The sequence below is a fragment of the Columba livia genome, chromosome 3, assembly GCF_036013475.1.
Source record: "Columba livia isolate bColLiv1 breed racing homer chromosome 3, bColLiv1.pat.W.v2, whole genome shotgun sequence".
Taxonomy (NCBI): Eukaryota; Metazoa; Chordata; class Aves; order Columbiformes; family Columbidae; genus Columba; species Columba livia.
The window spans coordinates 120,894,277-120,908,735 of NC_088604.1; the positions used below are offsets into that span (position 1 = coordinate 120,894,277).

Below are 14,459 nucleotides of genomic sequence, written 5' to 3' on the forward strand. Positions count from 1 at the left end.
GGACCATCCCTGGCCCTCACACATCAGGGGCTGCTTTTGGGGCTGGACAAGGGGATTTCAGCCCTGGCAACTGCTTCAAGGGAGGGTTTACAACCCCAGGGCAAGATCTGGGGAGCCAGGACCACCCTCCCATCTCTCATGTTCCATCTGGAGAAATCCATCTGGGCGCTTGGGCGCTATCACCTGCGAGGACGATGCGCTTGGGCTAACAAGCCTCGGTGGGGACCAGAGCCAATTCCCCAAAGGTTTGCAGTGGGGCTGTCCCCTGCAGCCTGTCCCCACGCCGGTGGCCTCGGTGGCGCTGGCAGGGCAGGGGAGCCCCGGGCTGGGCTGATAACGGCACACCCTCGCTGGGGGACACGATGTCCCCGAGCACCGCGGGCTGCTCGCCCAGATCTTGTCGGGCACAGCTCGTGCTCTCCTCGGGGTTTTGCCAGGGCTTATTTTCATTTCCTCGATAAAATTCCCTCCCTTGCAGTGGGGGGAGGCAAACAACTCCATCCACCCCTGGAGCTGGCAAAACTGTGGGACGTCTATGTTTTAATAAGGGTGTTTATTGCCTCATGTGAGTGCTGGATGTGGGAGCCAATGCCAGCGTTGGCATCAGCATTTGCACAGTAGCTGGGGGCAAAATGTTGTCTGGAGAGGAGAGTCCCCCTGTTTTGGGGGCTGGTGAAGCGTCAGGAATAGTTGCCTTCTTGCAGGGCTGGAGTGGGGGGACGCTGGGTGGGATGAGGGGTGCTTGTGCCACCCCAGCATCTGCTCCACCAGCAAAGCTCAGCCCCCACCCTGGGGTTTATCCTCCGGCTGCTGCTGCTCCGAGAACGTCCCAGGGCCGGGGTGCCCCTGGGGTGCTCCCCCCTCGCTGTCCCCCTCTCCAGCCAGTGACTCCGTCTGGAGCCGTGTCCCTGTCCCGTGCCACGCAGCCACGCTCCCCGGCGCGGGCGATGGGGCCGGAGGAAGCTGCGGTCGGCAGCTCCTGCCTGCCAGGGCGCAGGTTTGAGTTGCTCACCACAAAATAATATTGTGATTGTTCATGCAAAACATATCGTACACGAGGCTGACGGCTTTTTTTTTTCCTCTTTTCTTCTTTTCTCTTGTATTTTTCTTGCACTGTGAAGCTGGGTGCCGCCGGGTGACACCGATCGCCGCGGGACACCGTGGACATGCAGCCCTGTGCCAAGGTGGGAACAGGGGGTGGCTGGGGGTGCACACATGTGCGTGTGTGCAAGGGGTTGTGTATGGGAGTGTGGAATGTGTGTGTGTGTGCAGAGCAAGCGCGTGGGTGTAAGGGGTGCACGTGCAGTGCATGATGCATGTAAGGTGTGTGTAAGGTGTGTGCACACAGAGTGGCAGCTGTGCACAGGGGTGTGTAAGGTGTGTGCACAGCGCCAGGGTGTGTATCAAAGGGGTGTGCACATCGTGCAAGGTGGGAGTGCATAGTGCAAGGGGGGTTCTGTAAAAACATGTGTGCACCAGGGGTGTGTAAAGCTGTGAGTGCACAGTGCAAGGGAGGTTGTGTAAAGGTGTGTGCACAGTGCGAAGGGGGGTTGTGTAAGAGTCTGAATGCAAGAGGGGTGTGTAAGGGTGTGAGTGCACAGTGCAAGGGGTTTGTGCAAGGGTGTGAGTGCATGAGGGGTGTGTAAAGGTGAGTGCACAGTGCAAGGGAGGTTTGTGTAAGAGTATGAATGCAAGAGGGGTGTGTAAGGGTGTGAGTGCACAGCGCGAGGGGGATGTGAGAGCATTAGTGCTCAGTGCAAGGGGCAGGTGTGTATAGGTGTGAGTGCACAGTGCAAGGGGGGTGTGTGTAAAAGTGTGGGTACACGAGGGGTGTGTACAGGCATGTGCACAGTGCAAGAGGGGTTCGTGCCTGAGAGTATGACTGCAAGAGGAGTGTGTAAGGGCATGAGCGCATGAGGGGTGTGTAAAAGTGCGAGTGCACAGTGCAAGAGAGCTGTGAGAGCACAGAGCAAGGGTGCGTAAAGGTGCGGGTGCACGGGGGCCGTGCAAACCCGCGTGTGCACAGCGCACGGCGGGTGCGTGGGACGACCGCTCGGTGCCCCCGGCGCTGTGCGGGGCCGGTGCCCGCGCAGGGCTGGGGAGCACGGACCGGCGTCCCGCCCGGTGTCCCTGGGTTGTCCCGCCCGGTGGGCGTGCCCGGGGCGGTCCGGGGCGCTGTAAACACGGGGCGGGGCGGCGGCCCAGGGCCCGGGCGGCGCAGGGCAGGACCGGGCGGCCCCGCCGCTCGCACACACCGCGCCGGGCGCCCCGCTCCGCCGCAGCGGCGGGCAGCACCGTGAGCGGGGCCGGGCCGGGAGCGGAGCGGGAAGCGGGGCGGGCCAGGCCAGGCGGGGGGCGGCGGGACGGCGCGGGGGGGGCGGCGCGGAGCGGAGCTGCCGGCTCAGCACTTTCGGCAGAACAATGGGGCCGGGCGGGGGGGCGGGAGGGGCCGGGCCGGGGCCGGCGGCGGCAGCAGCAGCAGCAGCAGCAGTGGCTCCGCTCCGCCGCCCCCCGGCTGACGCCGCCCCGCTCCCCCCGCAGGCAGCCCCCATGGCCAAGCAGCCCCCCGAGGTGAAGGCTCAGCGGCCCGGCGAGCGGCTGCCGGCGGCGGAGGGGCCGGGCCCGGCCGCGCAGCTGCGCCCCGGAGCTCCCGCCGCCCTGCCCGGCTCCGCCGCCGCGCCGGGGCCTCCGCCGCGGGGTCCCCCCGCCAGCCCCGGCCCGTTCGCCACCCGCTCGCCGCTCTTCATCTTCGTGCGGAGGTCGCCGCTGCTGTCGCGCTCCTCCAGCGGGTACTTCTCCTTCGACGCCGCCGAGCGCAGCCCCGGGCCCCTGAGCTGCGACAAAGCCACGCAGACCCCCAGCCCGCCCTGCCAGGCCCTCAGCCACTGCCTCAGCGCCATGGGTAAGGGCTCGGGGGGCTCGGGTGGGGGGTGCGCCCCTCGGGGGGCACCGGCGGGGCGCCCGGCTTCATGCAGCACCCGCCCCTCGCCGTGCGTGTTTTTCTTCTAAAAGATGCACAATACCGCTTGCTCTAGCCATGCAACACACCTGCAGCAGCACGTCCTGCATCCTGCAGGCTCGTTTTGGGGATGGCCGAGCCCCCCGCTGCTGGAGCGGCTCCCCGAGCACCCGTCGTACCTGCGGGACGGTTGCGAAAGGTCCCGCCGAGACCTTGAGCCCGCGCCAGGACCAGCCATGGGACACCCGGGGCTGAGCTGGGACACCCGCCTGGTTCGGGACACCCACCCGGTTTGGGGCACACGGGAGTGCAGGATTTTTGCAAGCTGGTCAAGCCCGCCAAGCGAAGTTGCTGCTGGGGAGCACCCACTCGCCCAGCACTCTGGGGTTGTTTTATTATTACTTTATTCTTCGCTGGGATAGGCCAGTCCCTGCCAAGGGAGGAGGGGACAAAGTTGTTTAATCCAGCTTCCTAGTCAAGGCTTGCTCCCTTGCCTTTTGCCAGGGTTTGTGTGCTGCTGCGAGGTAAGTGACTTCTCGCTCTCTCTTGTTTTTTCTGCTGTTTCGTTCTTAACAAGCCACATGGTTTCATAGACGCTCAGGTCGCGCAAAACTCCCACTTGTTTTGGCGAAACCCGAAATCGGTGCTTGAAAGCAGCGTGGCGGCGGGCGGGCGCGTGTTTGCGTGTGGCTTAGCAGGTAAGGCTGGGCTCCAGCCGCTCGTGGCGGGGAAAACAGGCCTGCCGGAGCTGCGTGATGCTTTCCCCGCTCCTCGTTAATTCTCCCTAATTGGAAGGAGCCTTTTGGCTTGGTCTGGGAAGCAGGAGGAGGTGGGTGCGTTCCCACGGGAGTGAGGCAGGTACCGCGTCACGGCGCTGCTCCGGGATAACAAACACCAGCTCCAAGCTTTACACGATCAAAACAGCTTGTTGTTGTTGTTGTGTTTTTTTTTTTGCTCCCTGGTTAATGGCTGTGGTTACAGCTGCAGAGGGCTTACTGTAACATGCCCTTAGGAAAGATTTTTCTGACATTATTGCAGTAATTACAGCTTAATGCAAGTTTCACAACCTCGTGCGGCACAAACACGCGGCACGGCCGGGCCAGGATACTGGAGTTCCTGGGCAGGGAGAGCCCCAGCCAACGTTTTACCAGTGAGTGGCTTCTTTAACACTTTGGTTTTGGTGCTCCTGGAAGAAACTGAAGCTTTCCCTGGTATTTTTCTAAGCTCCTGCTTTTTCATCACCATAGGAAAGCTGTTAAAACGCCGTTTTTACTGGAGCCTTTGTTCTGTCGTTGTTGCTAGGAGTATCATCCTAAACAACTATAAGCAAATGGGAAATACTCAAGCTGTTTGAACGGGACCCTTGGCTACTCCCGAGCAGGCTTAAGCTGAGGCTGCAGAGCAGTTTTATGCCTAGGCTGGGACCAGCTCACCCGGAGAAAGGGCCGTGGCTTTGCCCTGGTCCCTGTGCCTTGGCCGCGTTAAGTTTTCCGCGCGGAAACGGGTCAGTCCCTCAGCAAGGAAGCGAAGGGTATAATTTTAGTTGTTGTGTTTTTAAGCTGTGATTTTTGCCTGTTGCCGTAAGGGCCAGACCGCGGGCTGGGAGATCGAGAGCTTTTCTAGGAAGCGTAAGCAAGCTTTAATCATAATAATAACAATAATAAACAGGCGTTTCCTGTAAGCGGGAGCGGTTTGTGTGCGATAGGTGCTCCCGTGGGCAGCAGGGAACCGTTTCCAAGGCTGGTTGAGCAAAGCGAGCTCACACTCTTCGAAATCTCATTAAAACTTTCCCCAAAGCTTTTGGTGATGATGCTCCAAAGGGTAATGAAGCACTGGAAATGCCCCTGCCAGGCGAAAAAGTTGGAGGGGGTAGGGGGTGCCTTTGTTAGTGTGAGTGAGGTTAATCGCTGGAGGAAGAGCTGTTTGGTCCTGGTGTGGGATGTGGCGATGCTTTGGGGTGTCTCTCTTCTGGGGGTACAGCCAGCTCCCTCCAGAGCCAGGCTTTTTGGGAAATGAGGCAAAAAAAGAGCGTGGGGATGCTGTGGGATGGGGGGTGGTGTGGGCTCAGTGGACCTGGGATGGTGCTTTTGGGGATGAGTTCATCGTGCGTGGGCGTGATGTGCCGGGGAACACTCACCCTAAGTCACCCGAGATGAGAAACCACGCTCGGGTGGGACTGCCTGAGTCTCAGACTGATACCTGCAAGTCTTTGGCGCTTAATGGGAGCCGATTGTTCCATTTACTTGGGTTTTTTGTCTGCAGACCAGCCCTGTCTAAAGGCAGGGGAGCACAGGGCTTGCACGAGTGAGTTTTTGGGATGTGTTTGTGCAGGGTTTGCACATGTGAGTTTTTAGGATGTGCTTGTGCAGGGCTTGCACACACGGGTTTTGGGGTGTGCTTGTGCAGGGTTTGCACACACAGGTTTTTGGGGTGTGCTTGTGCAGGATTTGCACACAGGGTTTTGGGATGTGCTTGTGCAGGGTTTGCACACACAGGTTTTTAGGATGTGTTTGTGCAGGGTTTGCACACGCAGGTTTTTAGGATGTGTTTGTGCAGGGTTTGCACATGCAGGGTTTTGGGTGTGTTTGTGCAGGGCTTGCACATGTGGGTTTTTGGGGTGTGCTTGTGCAGGGTTTGCACACACAGGGTTTTGGGTGTGTTTGTGCAGGGCTTGCACATGTGGGTTTTTGGGGTGTGTTTGTGCAGGGCTTGCACTCGTGGGATTTTGGGCTGTATTTGGAGCAGGTGCATGCGAGTGCTCCATAAATGGCTTTTCCTGGTGCTGTTTGGACCTCGCTGCATTTCCTGCGCTGTACAGGAGAGAAGCAGCGCAAACCTCCCCTTGCCTGTGCTGGAGCTCCTTGGGGTGGAGCAGGTGAATTTAAGGGGCAAACCTCGGGTGGAGAGTCGCGGTGACGTTTCTGTCGCTCACATTTGGGAGCTGATGCTGTTTTCTCCGCACGCTGCTCATCTCAGCCGAGAATTTTTCCGGGGGCGGGGGGTGGGTCGAGGTGCAATTTGGGGTTGGTTTTCTTTTATCCCCTAAGCACGGCATGGCCGTGCTGTCCCGGCCGGAGCATCGAGATGCAGCAGCCGCCTCGGTGGCTCGCAGTATGACTGGGGGCGCCCCCGAAAGCGCCTCTGACTGGTTTTGGGACCCGTTATGACTGGACCCTTTTGACGCCGCCGTTTGGCAGCGCCACAGAAAGTCCTTTCTGAAAACCTCAGCCCGATTTCGCTCTCAGCCACCAACCCCAGCGCTCGTCTCCGGGGCGATGAGCTCTTGGGTGCGACGCAGGATGGAGACGGGGTCTCTTGGCATCTTTTTGTCCCGTTTTCCCCCCCCCTTTTTTTTTTTTTCCCTGGGGAAAAGGGCAGCGTGGGGCGGGCTCTGGGGTTTTGGACGCTCGCCCTGCCCGGCCGAAGCCCTGTTTGCATTCGCGGGCTCAGTATCGCGAGGGCTGCGCTGCGCTTCATTCACCAGCGAGGAAAATAAACACTCCAGGGCCGGCCCCGCGTACTCCTGCGCTACTACAGCGTGAAAACAAAACAGATCCGCCAGCCAAGCCGTGCGAGTTTGGCTCGCACATACATTTTCCAGTCAGGTCGGAGCCAGGCTTTTATTTTATTTTATTTTTTATTTTTTTTTGTACTGCCCCGCTAATCCTTTGAATATTTTGAGATTGGAAGCTATTTCTGTTCCCTTGCGACTCCTTCGAAGCTGTCGTGCCAGAGCGCTCTGTTTTGTTTTGCGTGGTGGTTTCTGGGTTGTATGTGGTTGGGTTTTTTTTTCTATTTGTTTGTCCTTGTTTAATTTTCCTTGAGGGCGAGATTCCCGCTGGGATCCCGAGCTTTGCCAGACGGGAAGAGGCCGCACAGGTACCCAGAGGGGCCACTGGCCGCTCCTTTCCCCCCTGCCTATTTAGGGGATCGCATGGTGCTTTATCACATGTCTAACAACTTCTTAAACCAGCCACCCAAATAGCTGTGTATAGTACAGTATAATTCATGCATTAGCTCCTTTTCTTTATAAGCCGGTGCTGGGGTTCCCGCTGTACAAACCCACTTGTGGCTTCTCGGTGCGACAAAACCCATCATTTGCCTTTTACTCCTTGAGCGCTTCAGGACAGAAATGTGACGATTCAGTTAAACTATCCGGGATGAGGGTTTTTGAAGGTTAGAGAAGCTGCTGCTGTGCCTGCAAGAAAAGACATTTATTTGGAAAAAGGGGGAGGAGAAGGTTTTTCTAGGGAGAGAAATTGGAGAGTGGCATCTTGGCATCCATCCCTGTTTAAGTAGGGGACTGGTGCTTGGGTGGGCCACAGATGCTCCTAGAGCGAAAAAACTAATGGATAAAAGCCTAATAGTAATAATATAAAGATAATAAAGACTAAAAGCTTGTCCTGCCATGCACATCTTATGCAACAAGTCCCGTTTGTGCCGCACGCCACATGCGGGCCCTGGCACCTGCACAACTCCTGGGAACGGCATTTAAAAGTAGTAATAATAATAAAAAACCTATCAAGAGTCAACAGACAACTGCTAAGTTGAGTAGAGTGCTTATTTTTGTGTTGTTCCCGTGTTTGAAATGCTGGGGTTGTGTTCCCTGCAGCCTCGCGGTGGCCGTCCCCCTCGCTCGCAGAAGATCTGCAGCCCGAGATCTGGATCGCACAGGAGCTGCGGCGCATCGGTGACGAGTTCAATGCCTCCTATTGTCCCAGACGGGTAATTCTCCTCCGCTCGCTTTCCATTCCTTTACACACGCGGTCTCTGGAAGGGAAAAAGCTCAATCATATCTGGAAATTGGTTCTGCATTGAGCGTTTTGTTTGCGGGGTGCGCGGGTGGTTGTTCCGGACGCTGCCCGCACCGGCGAGACGTCATTGCGTGCATTAAAAACAACCTTTAAACTGCGACCCGAGGGTTTTCGGGTCCAAAGTTTGCAGCACTTAGTGCCAATAAAGCACGTTGCCGGATTGAGGCTGGACCTGACCGTAATGAGGAAGAAACTTGTGAAAATGAAGAGGTTGGGGGTGTTTTTGGGTGGCGTTGGGAAGAGCTGCTGTGGAGGCAGCGTTTTTAGGGGAAAAACCCTAAGGAACGAAGGCGGTTGGTTTCCCAAATCCCGGCCGCTGAGGATCGCGTGCGCCAAGTCTGGTTGCAAACAAGAAGCAGATCGGCTGGGTCTGATAACTTATTTTTCCCACAAAGAATCCGCATGGGCTGTTTTGAAACACACGTGCATTTATAAGCCCGTAAACTCTCTCACCTTTTGAGTGTTGCAACAAAAATAGGTGCCGCTAATGCAAAAAAAAAAAAAGAAAAAAAAAAAAAAACCCAACCAAAAACTAACCTAAACCAAAGCAAAACAGAGAGATGAAGTAAGAGTTTTCAGAAGAGCGGCGTTCGAGGGCTGCGTGTTCCTGCATGTGGTTTCTGGTCCATCGGCTCGTCTGTGGGCAGAGTCAGCAGAGCGTTGGGTAGCGGCTTTTTTGTTTAAAGGGCGTTTTTTCAGTGGAAAATAAGGACTAAACTGGTCCTGCTCGCATCACAACCGACCTGAGAACACAAACGTCCTGCTCGCTGTATGACACCAGCGGAACCCGTCATGCGTGACCCTAAAAACACCTTGTCCCTGGCTCAGTTAGTGTCCGAGTTCTTTGTCATGCACGGGAACAAGGGGTTTTTGGAGCATTATGAATTATCACCTCCAATAATGCCCAGTGCTTTGTGGAGAAGCGTCTTTTCCTTGGGGTGCTGTGGAGCTGGAGGATGGGGGTTTCACGTTGCTGCTTTTGCCCTTTTAAACGTGTGGTTAAAAATGGGGAACCGCGAGTCCTGCCAAGAACGGCACCGGCCGGGCAGGTCGGAGCTGTCGGACGGGTCGTTCCTGGCACGTTCCCCATCCGTGCGTCACCCCCTGGGACCGTGTTTTGGGCAGGACAACGGGGAATCGGGCAGTTTACCATCCACGAGGCTTCTGCTGGCAGAGGGTGCATCCTTGGCCACCATCGTGTGCCCCAAGTTGCCCGCAGAGGTGGAAAATGTTTCAACTCCCTAATTATATTTTTAATAGCTCTGTGTTAAAAACTTGACTTTGGCATTTCTCTTGCCTCCTTCCCTAAGCCCCTTGGGGTTTTTTTTGTTTGTATTTTGTTAGTTTTGTCTTTTCTCGGGGTGCTTTGGTGGTCATGGTGCTGCAGGGGAGCAGCTCCTGGATGGGTCGATCCCCCTGGTTTGGGGAGCCGATGATGCCCCGGGGTGCAGGGCTGCCCTGTGGGGGTGGCAGTTTGCGTATGGGTGTAAACAGCGTGATTTCATTCTCCGTGACATGCACGGGCATGATCGTGCTGCCCTAAACATAACCCGGCTCGGGTCGCTTTGGGACGGCGTAGAGAGCGACCTCTGGGCTCTTTCACCATAAAAAAAGGCTTTAAAAGAAGCAGCTCCTTTGGGTGTTGCTTGTCCCGCTGTGGTGCGGGAGGAGGGTTTGCTGCCGCGCTGGGTGCAGGAGCTGCCTGGTGGTTGTGCCTGGAGCCGCCTTGGCTGCAATCTGTGCCCTGGACAGGCGGGACCTGCCCGTGCGGGGACACGTGCTGCGCTCCCCTGGGGCGGGGGTGCTTGCAGTCTTTGTAGTTTACTTGTATTATATTTATTTCAGTAGTATTTTTATTTTAGTAGTATTTTTTCTATCCCCCCCCTCCATCCCTCCCCCCCCTCCATCCCTCCCCCCCCTCCATCCCTCCCCCCCCTCCATCCCTCCCCCCCCTCCATCCCTCCCCTCCATCCCCCCCCTCTATCCCCCCCCTCTTTATTTTGACTTTTCTTTTTATTCTATTTTTCCTTTTTATTTTGACTTTTCTTTTTATTCTATTTTTCCTTTTTATTTTGACTTTTCTTTTTATTCTATTTTTCCTTTTTATTTTGACTTCTATTTTTTCCTTTTTTATTTATTTTTTCTTCTTATTCTGTGTTTTCCTTTTTATTTTATTTTTTTCTTCTTATTCTGTTTTTTCCTTCTATTTTGGTATTTTTTATTTTAATTCTATTTTCTTTTTTCTTTCTATTTTCTTATTTTTCTTCTATTTTCTTTTCCCCCCTTTTTATTTTGCTATTTTTATTCTATTTTCTTTTGATGTTGCTGTCTTTACTCTAATGCATTTCCCCCCCATCCTCTCCCCCTGTGCATTCCCAGGCTCTGCTCACAGGGCTCACAGCTCCTTTCCCACATTTCAGCCCCCCCGGCAGCCCCTTGTTCCCCTGTGCCCCGCGCAGCGACATCCCTTGTGTTATAAACCCCTTCATTGAAGGAGAACATGAGACGTTGCAGGGTTTACTCTCATTCTTCGCAACACACTTGACACCGCACCTGTGAGATACCCATGTGCAGGGCGTTTGTAGCACGGGGGGCTTTATGCTGGAAATGTCTCCAGCTTTGGGTTCATTCCGGTTTGTTTCATCTTTTAGGGTTTCTGGGATGCACCGGCCGGACACCCCCAGGTCATGGTCCTGCGCCTCCTGCGCTACATCGTGCGGCTGATGTGGAGGATGCAGTGAGCGCGTGTTCCCTCTCGCGACAGCCCAGGACGGATGGACAGACGGACACGGGGCTCCCGCCGCTCCCCAGGACACATGGACGGGGACGGACATCCCGCGGGGACCCCCTGGTGCCGGATTTGTTCTGAGAGTGGTGTTTACTGCGTTTCTCTCGACTCTACTAGTTTTTATTAAGATTTTTTCCAAAAGAGTCTCAGAGAAAATAACAGCAATGGAGGAACTTATATATATATATATATATATTTGTCATCGCTTCCTGGAGATCAGTGAGCGTGTTGGGCCTTTTGGGATGGCAGAGCCACCTTTTGGGATGGCAGAGACCGGCCGAGCCCTCGCCCACCAAAATAATGGTGATGACAGAAAAAGGGCAGAGGGATTTAAATCAGCACTTCTTTTACCTGTAAATACCTAACGCCGCCCCAAATCCACCTTCGTTTGCGTCATGCGAGTAGCCGATTTCCTGCTGACTGATTTATCTTATATATATATATATTTGGTTTGGTTTTTACACTCTGAATTTCAAGACTCAGCTGTCAGAGTCCCAGGGTCCAAAATATCACAGCCAACCAAAAAACCACCAAACCAATCCACCAGGTTGCCTTTTTTTGTTTGTTTTTCTTAAGAAATCCTTTCTATAAAACGTGTGAAAACACTTACATATTATATAATATTATATATAATATATAACGTTGGCGACTGAGGCAATTCAGCAATAACCCCTTCTCCAAGGCAGGAAAATCCGCAGCTTTGCACCGGGAGACGGCGGCTCCTGCTCCGTGTCATGTCAGGAACTGTTGGAAGTCGTGGCTTTGGTACCTTCCCGTGGAAGCCGGGGGGGTTTTAAGGCTGGATTTTTAATTGTTTTAATCATTATTTCTATGGTGGGATGCTCTGTGTGGAGGAGAGGGCAGGAAGGCGCCTGAGGATGCTCGTGCGCAGGGATGCAGCTGCAAGAGGCGCCTGAGGATGCTGCGACCTGGTACCCACCCATGGGCTCTGCTCACCCCCAAAAAACACCTTCCAGCCCCAAAACCACCCTCCAGCCCCCGCAATCTCCCATCAGTTCGTCTCGGCTGCTGCACAGCGGGCGCTTTTTTGGGGGGGTGGCAGCTCTGGCCACCCCCATATCTATGCACAGACTCTGCCTCCCGAGCTGCCCCTTTGGGGCAGGTTCTCCCCAAACCCACTTCCAACGCCAAACCGTGGCTACGGAGCCAATTTTAACTTTCATTTTAAGTTTTGTATTATCTTAACGTTTTTATTATGTCTTTTTGGACCTGCAGGATGAGCAGCGGTTGCAGGAGTTGCCTCGGCTGCCGGAGCCGGGGACGTTTTAGGGACAAAAAGGGTATTCTGGAGAGGCTGCGATGAGACTTTTGGAGTGTGAGCGGTTAAACTATTCGGTGAGCTCGGCCAGGGCAGGTTCCTGCCCTTTGGGTTTGGCTTCACCATCCTCTTGGTTTTGGCTTCACCGTAGCTGTTTTCTGTAGCATTTATATAGAAAAACCCCAGCAGGGAGCTGGCAGCTGCAGGTTTCCCATGGGGACCTATGTGGAGTTGCATGGCTGTGGATAAAGGTTTTAAATATATATATATATGTATATAAAATTGGCAAATGAGATGTTTGTCCCCCAGTTGAGTGGAAACGGTGCTTTTGGGGTCTCGCAGCCTTATGGCATCGCCACACCGCCCAGAATGTGTCCCTTGGAGTACACCAAAGAAATGCCGAGCACTTTACCCCGTCCTCCAAAATGTACAGTCATTTTAAGGGAAAACAACCGAGTATTGGCACTGTCAGCCTGGGAGGTGTCCCTGGCCAAAAGGTAGGAAAATAGCCCCCCCAATATAACCACGTTTCACCCCGGTGACATTCAGGGGAAAACAAACCTCAACTATCGCTAAACAGAATGATGTTTTAAATAGCGCGTTAAATAAATATTCAGTATATTCTGCGTGTTTTAGCGGCGCTGGGTGCGAATGGGGAGTTTTGGTGGGGGAAGCAGATCCCACAGGACATGTTAACGCTTCGCTGTAAATACCTGGATATTTATTAGAGGATGGCGCCGTATTATTTTCATCATCTGAGCCAAATATCTGTGTGCAATGTATTTCCTTGCCTCTCTCTCCTGTCAGTTTTGTACAGCTTATAAATCAGACAAAAAATGGAAAAAAATTACTGTTTTTTCTAAACTTTTTTAGAGTCGAACTTGGTAAATACTGTAGATTCTTTTTATTTCCCTTTGTGTAATTAATGCACTCTACTGTTCCATAATGCTGTAACGTGTAGAAACGTTGTATATTTATTTTCTGCTTATTTAAGTTCCTGTAAAGATTTGTGTGGTGTTGCCCCTTCTCCCTGCCCTTCCAATGAGCGATGGATGCGCCTCCCAAAGCACTGTCAGTGCAGCCACCGTGCTTTGAATAACGAGATTATTATTAATTATTATTATAATTCAAGTGCCTACGTCCCACTTCCCAGTAGCGATTGAGGCACCTCAGACTTCAGCATTAATGCCATTCAGTGATTTTTTGGCCACTTTCCCCGCAGCAGCATCAGGTACCCCTGACAAGTCACTAAGTCATTTCACAGGACCCAGCGTATGTAGCATTTTTACTGCAATTTCCCTGCCTTTCCTTGTGTTTTGCACTGATGAATTTTTGGACAGGGTAATTGCCACTTTACTTGTGCAATACTGCTGTAAATAATTGCAGATCTTGTTTTTTTTTTTTTTTTTTTTAAATGCAATCTTTTACGTACTTAATAAGTTTTATATGAATAAAAGTTTTCAACTATTTGTCACGAGTGCTCTTTTCCTTTGGGGGATTGAGGAGTCCCTGAGGAAGGGCTGGGGAGGGGAAATATGCTGCATTAGCACCAGTTCTCCCAGTTTAGCACCAGTTCTCCCCCAGATCCAGGATGCGGCTGCACACCCTGAATTTCCTTCTGCTCCAAACTCAAGTTCCTGAATGAATAAGTGTGTGTTAAATGAAGCTGGTTTATAAGCTCTTGCCCTGTGTGCTTCCAAACCCACTTGGCAGTCTATTTAATTGTATGTATTATTATTAATTTTATTTTTATTTTTTGTGTTACATGTTATGTTATTCTAATTATTTTCCCCACATTCATGCATAGAGATTATTTTTTTGGGCCCAAACTCAACATCTGGGCCCTTCCCCACATAATGGGGGTGGCAGGAGAAGGTGGGACCAGCAGAAACATCCAATATTCCATGGGATGATCCTCCTTGAGCACCTGGGCTTTTGCTGCTTTTCCCCCTCCTCGACAGGCATCCCATCCAATTCCCATTCAATTCCCATTTTGCAGTGATGCCGAGGGCCCCCACCAAGCCCTTCGACGTGTTTTTTGGGCTCGGTACTTGTTTTTTCTGTGTTTTCTCCCCAGAGATGAGCTGCTGCCCCATCCCAAGCTCCGGGTGCTGCAGGGCTGGGTATTTTTAGCCGCTTCCTTCCAAAATATCAGCTGGGGTTGGGGTTGCGTGACGCAATGCGGTGGGACCGTGCGTCAGCGGGAAGAAATGCGGGGACAAGCAGATTGAGAAGTCCCGGAGAAGCCACGTTATTTAAAAACAACCCCCAAAAGTCCTACTTGACAAACAACTTTTAAGAAAAGAAATTCTGGATTTTTTTTTTTTTTTTTTCTTCTTGTTGTTGTTCTTTTGTGTGTTTCAAATTACAGAAGTTCCTGAAAGGGAAGTTTATTGGTTTCAGGTGCTATTTTGGGGGCTCCTTTAAGGCAACAAAAAGGCTTTATTGGGCAGCCGAGGCTCTGGCAGCTCCCGACCCCGCTCTGCCCGTGGCCTTTTGGTCCCATTGACATTTTGGAACTGTCACACCTCCTGCTCTCCATTTACCTTTGAACCCGGTGACCTCGGTGAGACAATTGGCAATAAAAACGCTGCCCCAACAGCAAAATGCGGCATGACG

The 14,459-nt window shown here is 53.2% G+C and overlaps 1 protein-coding gene across 2 annotated transcripts; it reads left to right on the forward strand.

Moving 5' to 3' along the window:
* Positions 1–2,175: 2,175 nt before the first annotated feature.
* Positions 2,176–13,309, forward strand: BCL2L11 (BCL2 like 11). Of its 2 annotated transcripts, XM_065059416.1 has the most exons (4): positions 2,176–2,296; positions 2,542–2,902; positions 7,572–7,684; positions 10,425–13,309. In XM_065059416.1, exons 2-4 carry the CDS (start codon positions 2,551–2,553, stop codon positions 10,512–10,514), a joined length of 555 nt encoding a protein of 184 aa, XP_064915488.1. In that variant the 5' UTR covers positions 2,176–2,296; positions 2,542–2,550; the 3' UTR covers positions 10,515–13,309. The 2 variants fall into 2 exon arrangements, with proteins under 2 accessions (XP_064915488.1, XP_064915489.1); XM_065059417.1 differs by having other exon boundaries at positions 2,197–2,902.
* Positions 13,310–14,459: the final 1,150 nt, after the last annotated feature.

Coding starts and splice junctions, on each gene's coding strand:
- BCL2L11 (XM_065059417.1), top strand. CDS start 2,422: ATGGGGCCGGGCGGGGGGGCGGGAGGGGCCGGGCCGGGGCCGGCGGCG. Junction 2,903..7,571: donor CCACTGCCTCAGCGCCATGG/GTAAGGGCTCGG, acceptor TGTTCCCTGCAG/CCTCGCGGTGGCCGTCCCCC. Junction 7,685..10,424: donor CCTCCTATTGTCCCAGACGG/GTAATTCTCCTC, acceptor TTCATCTTTTAG/GGTTTCTGGGATGCACCGGC.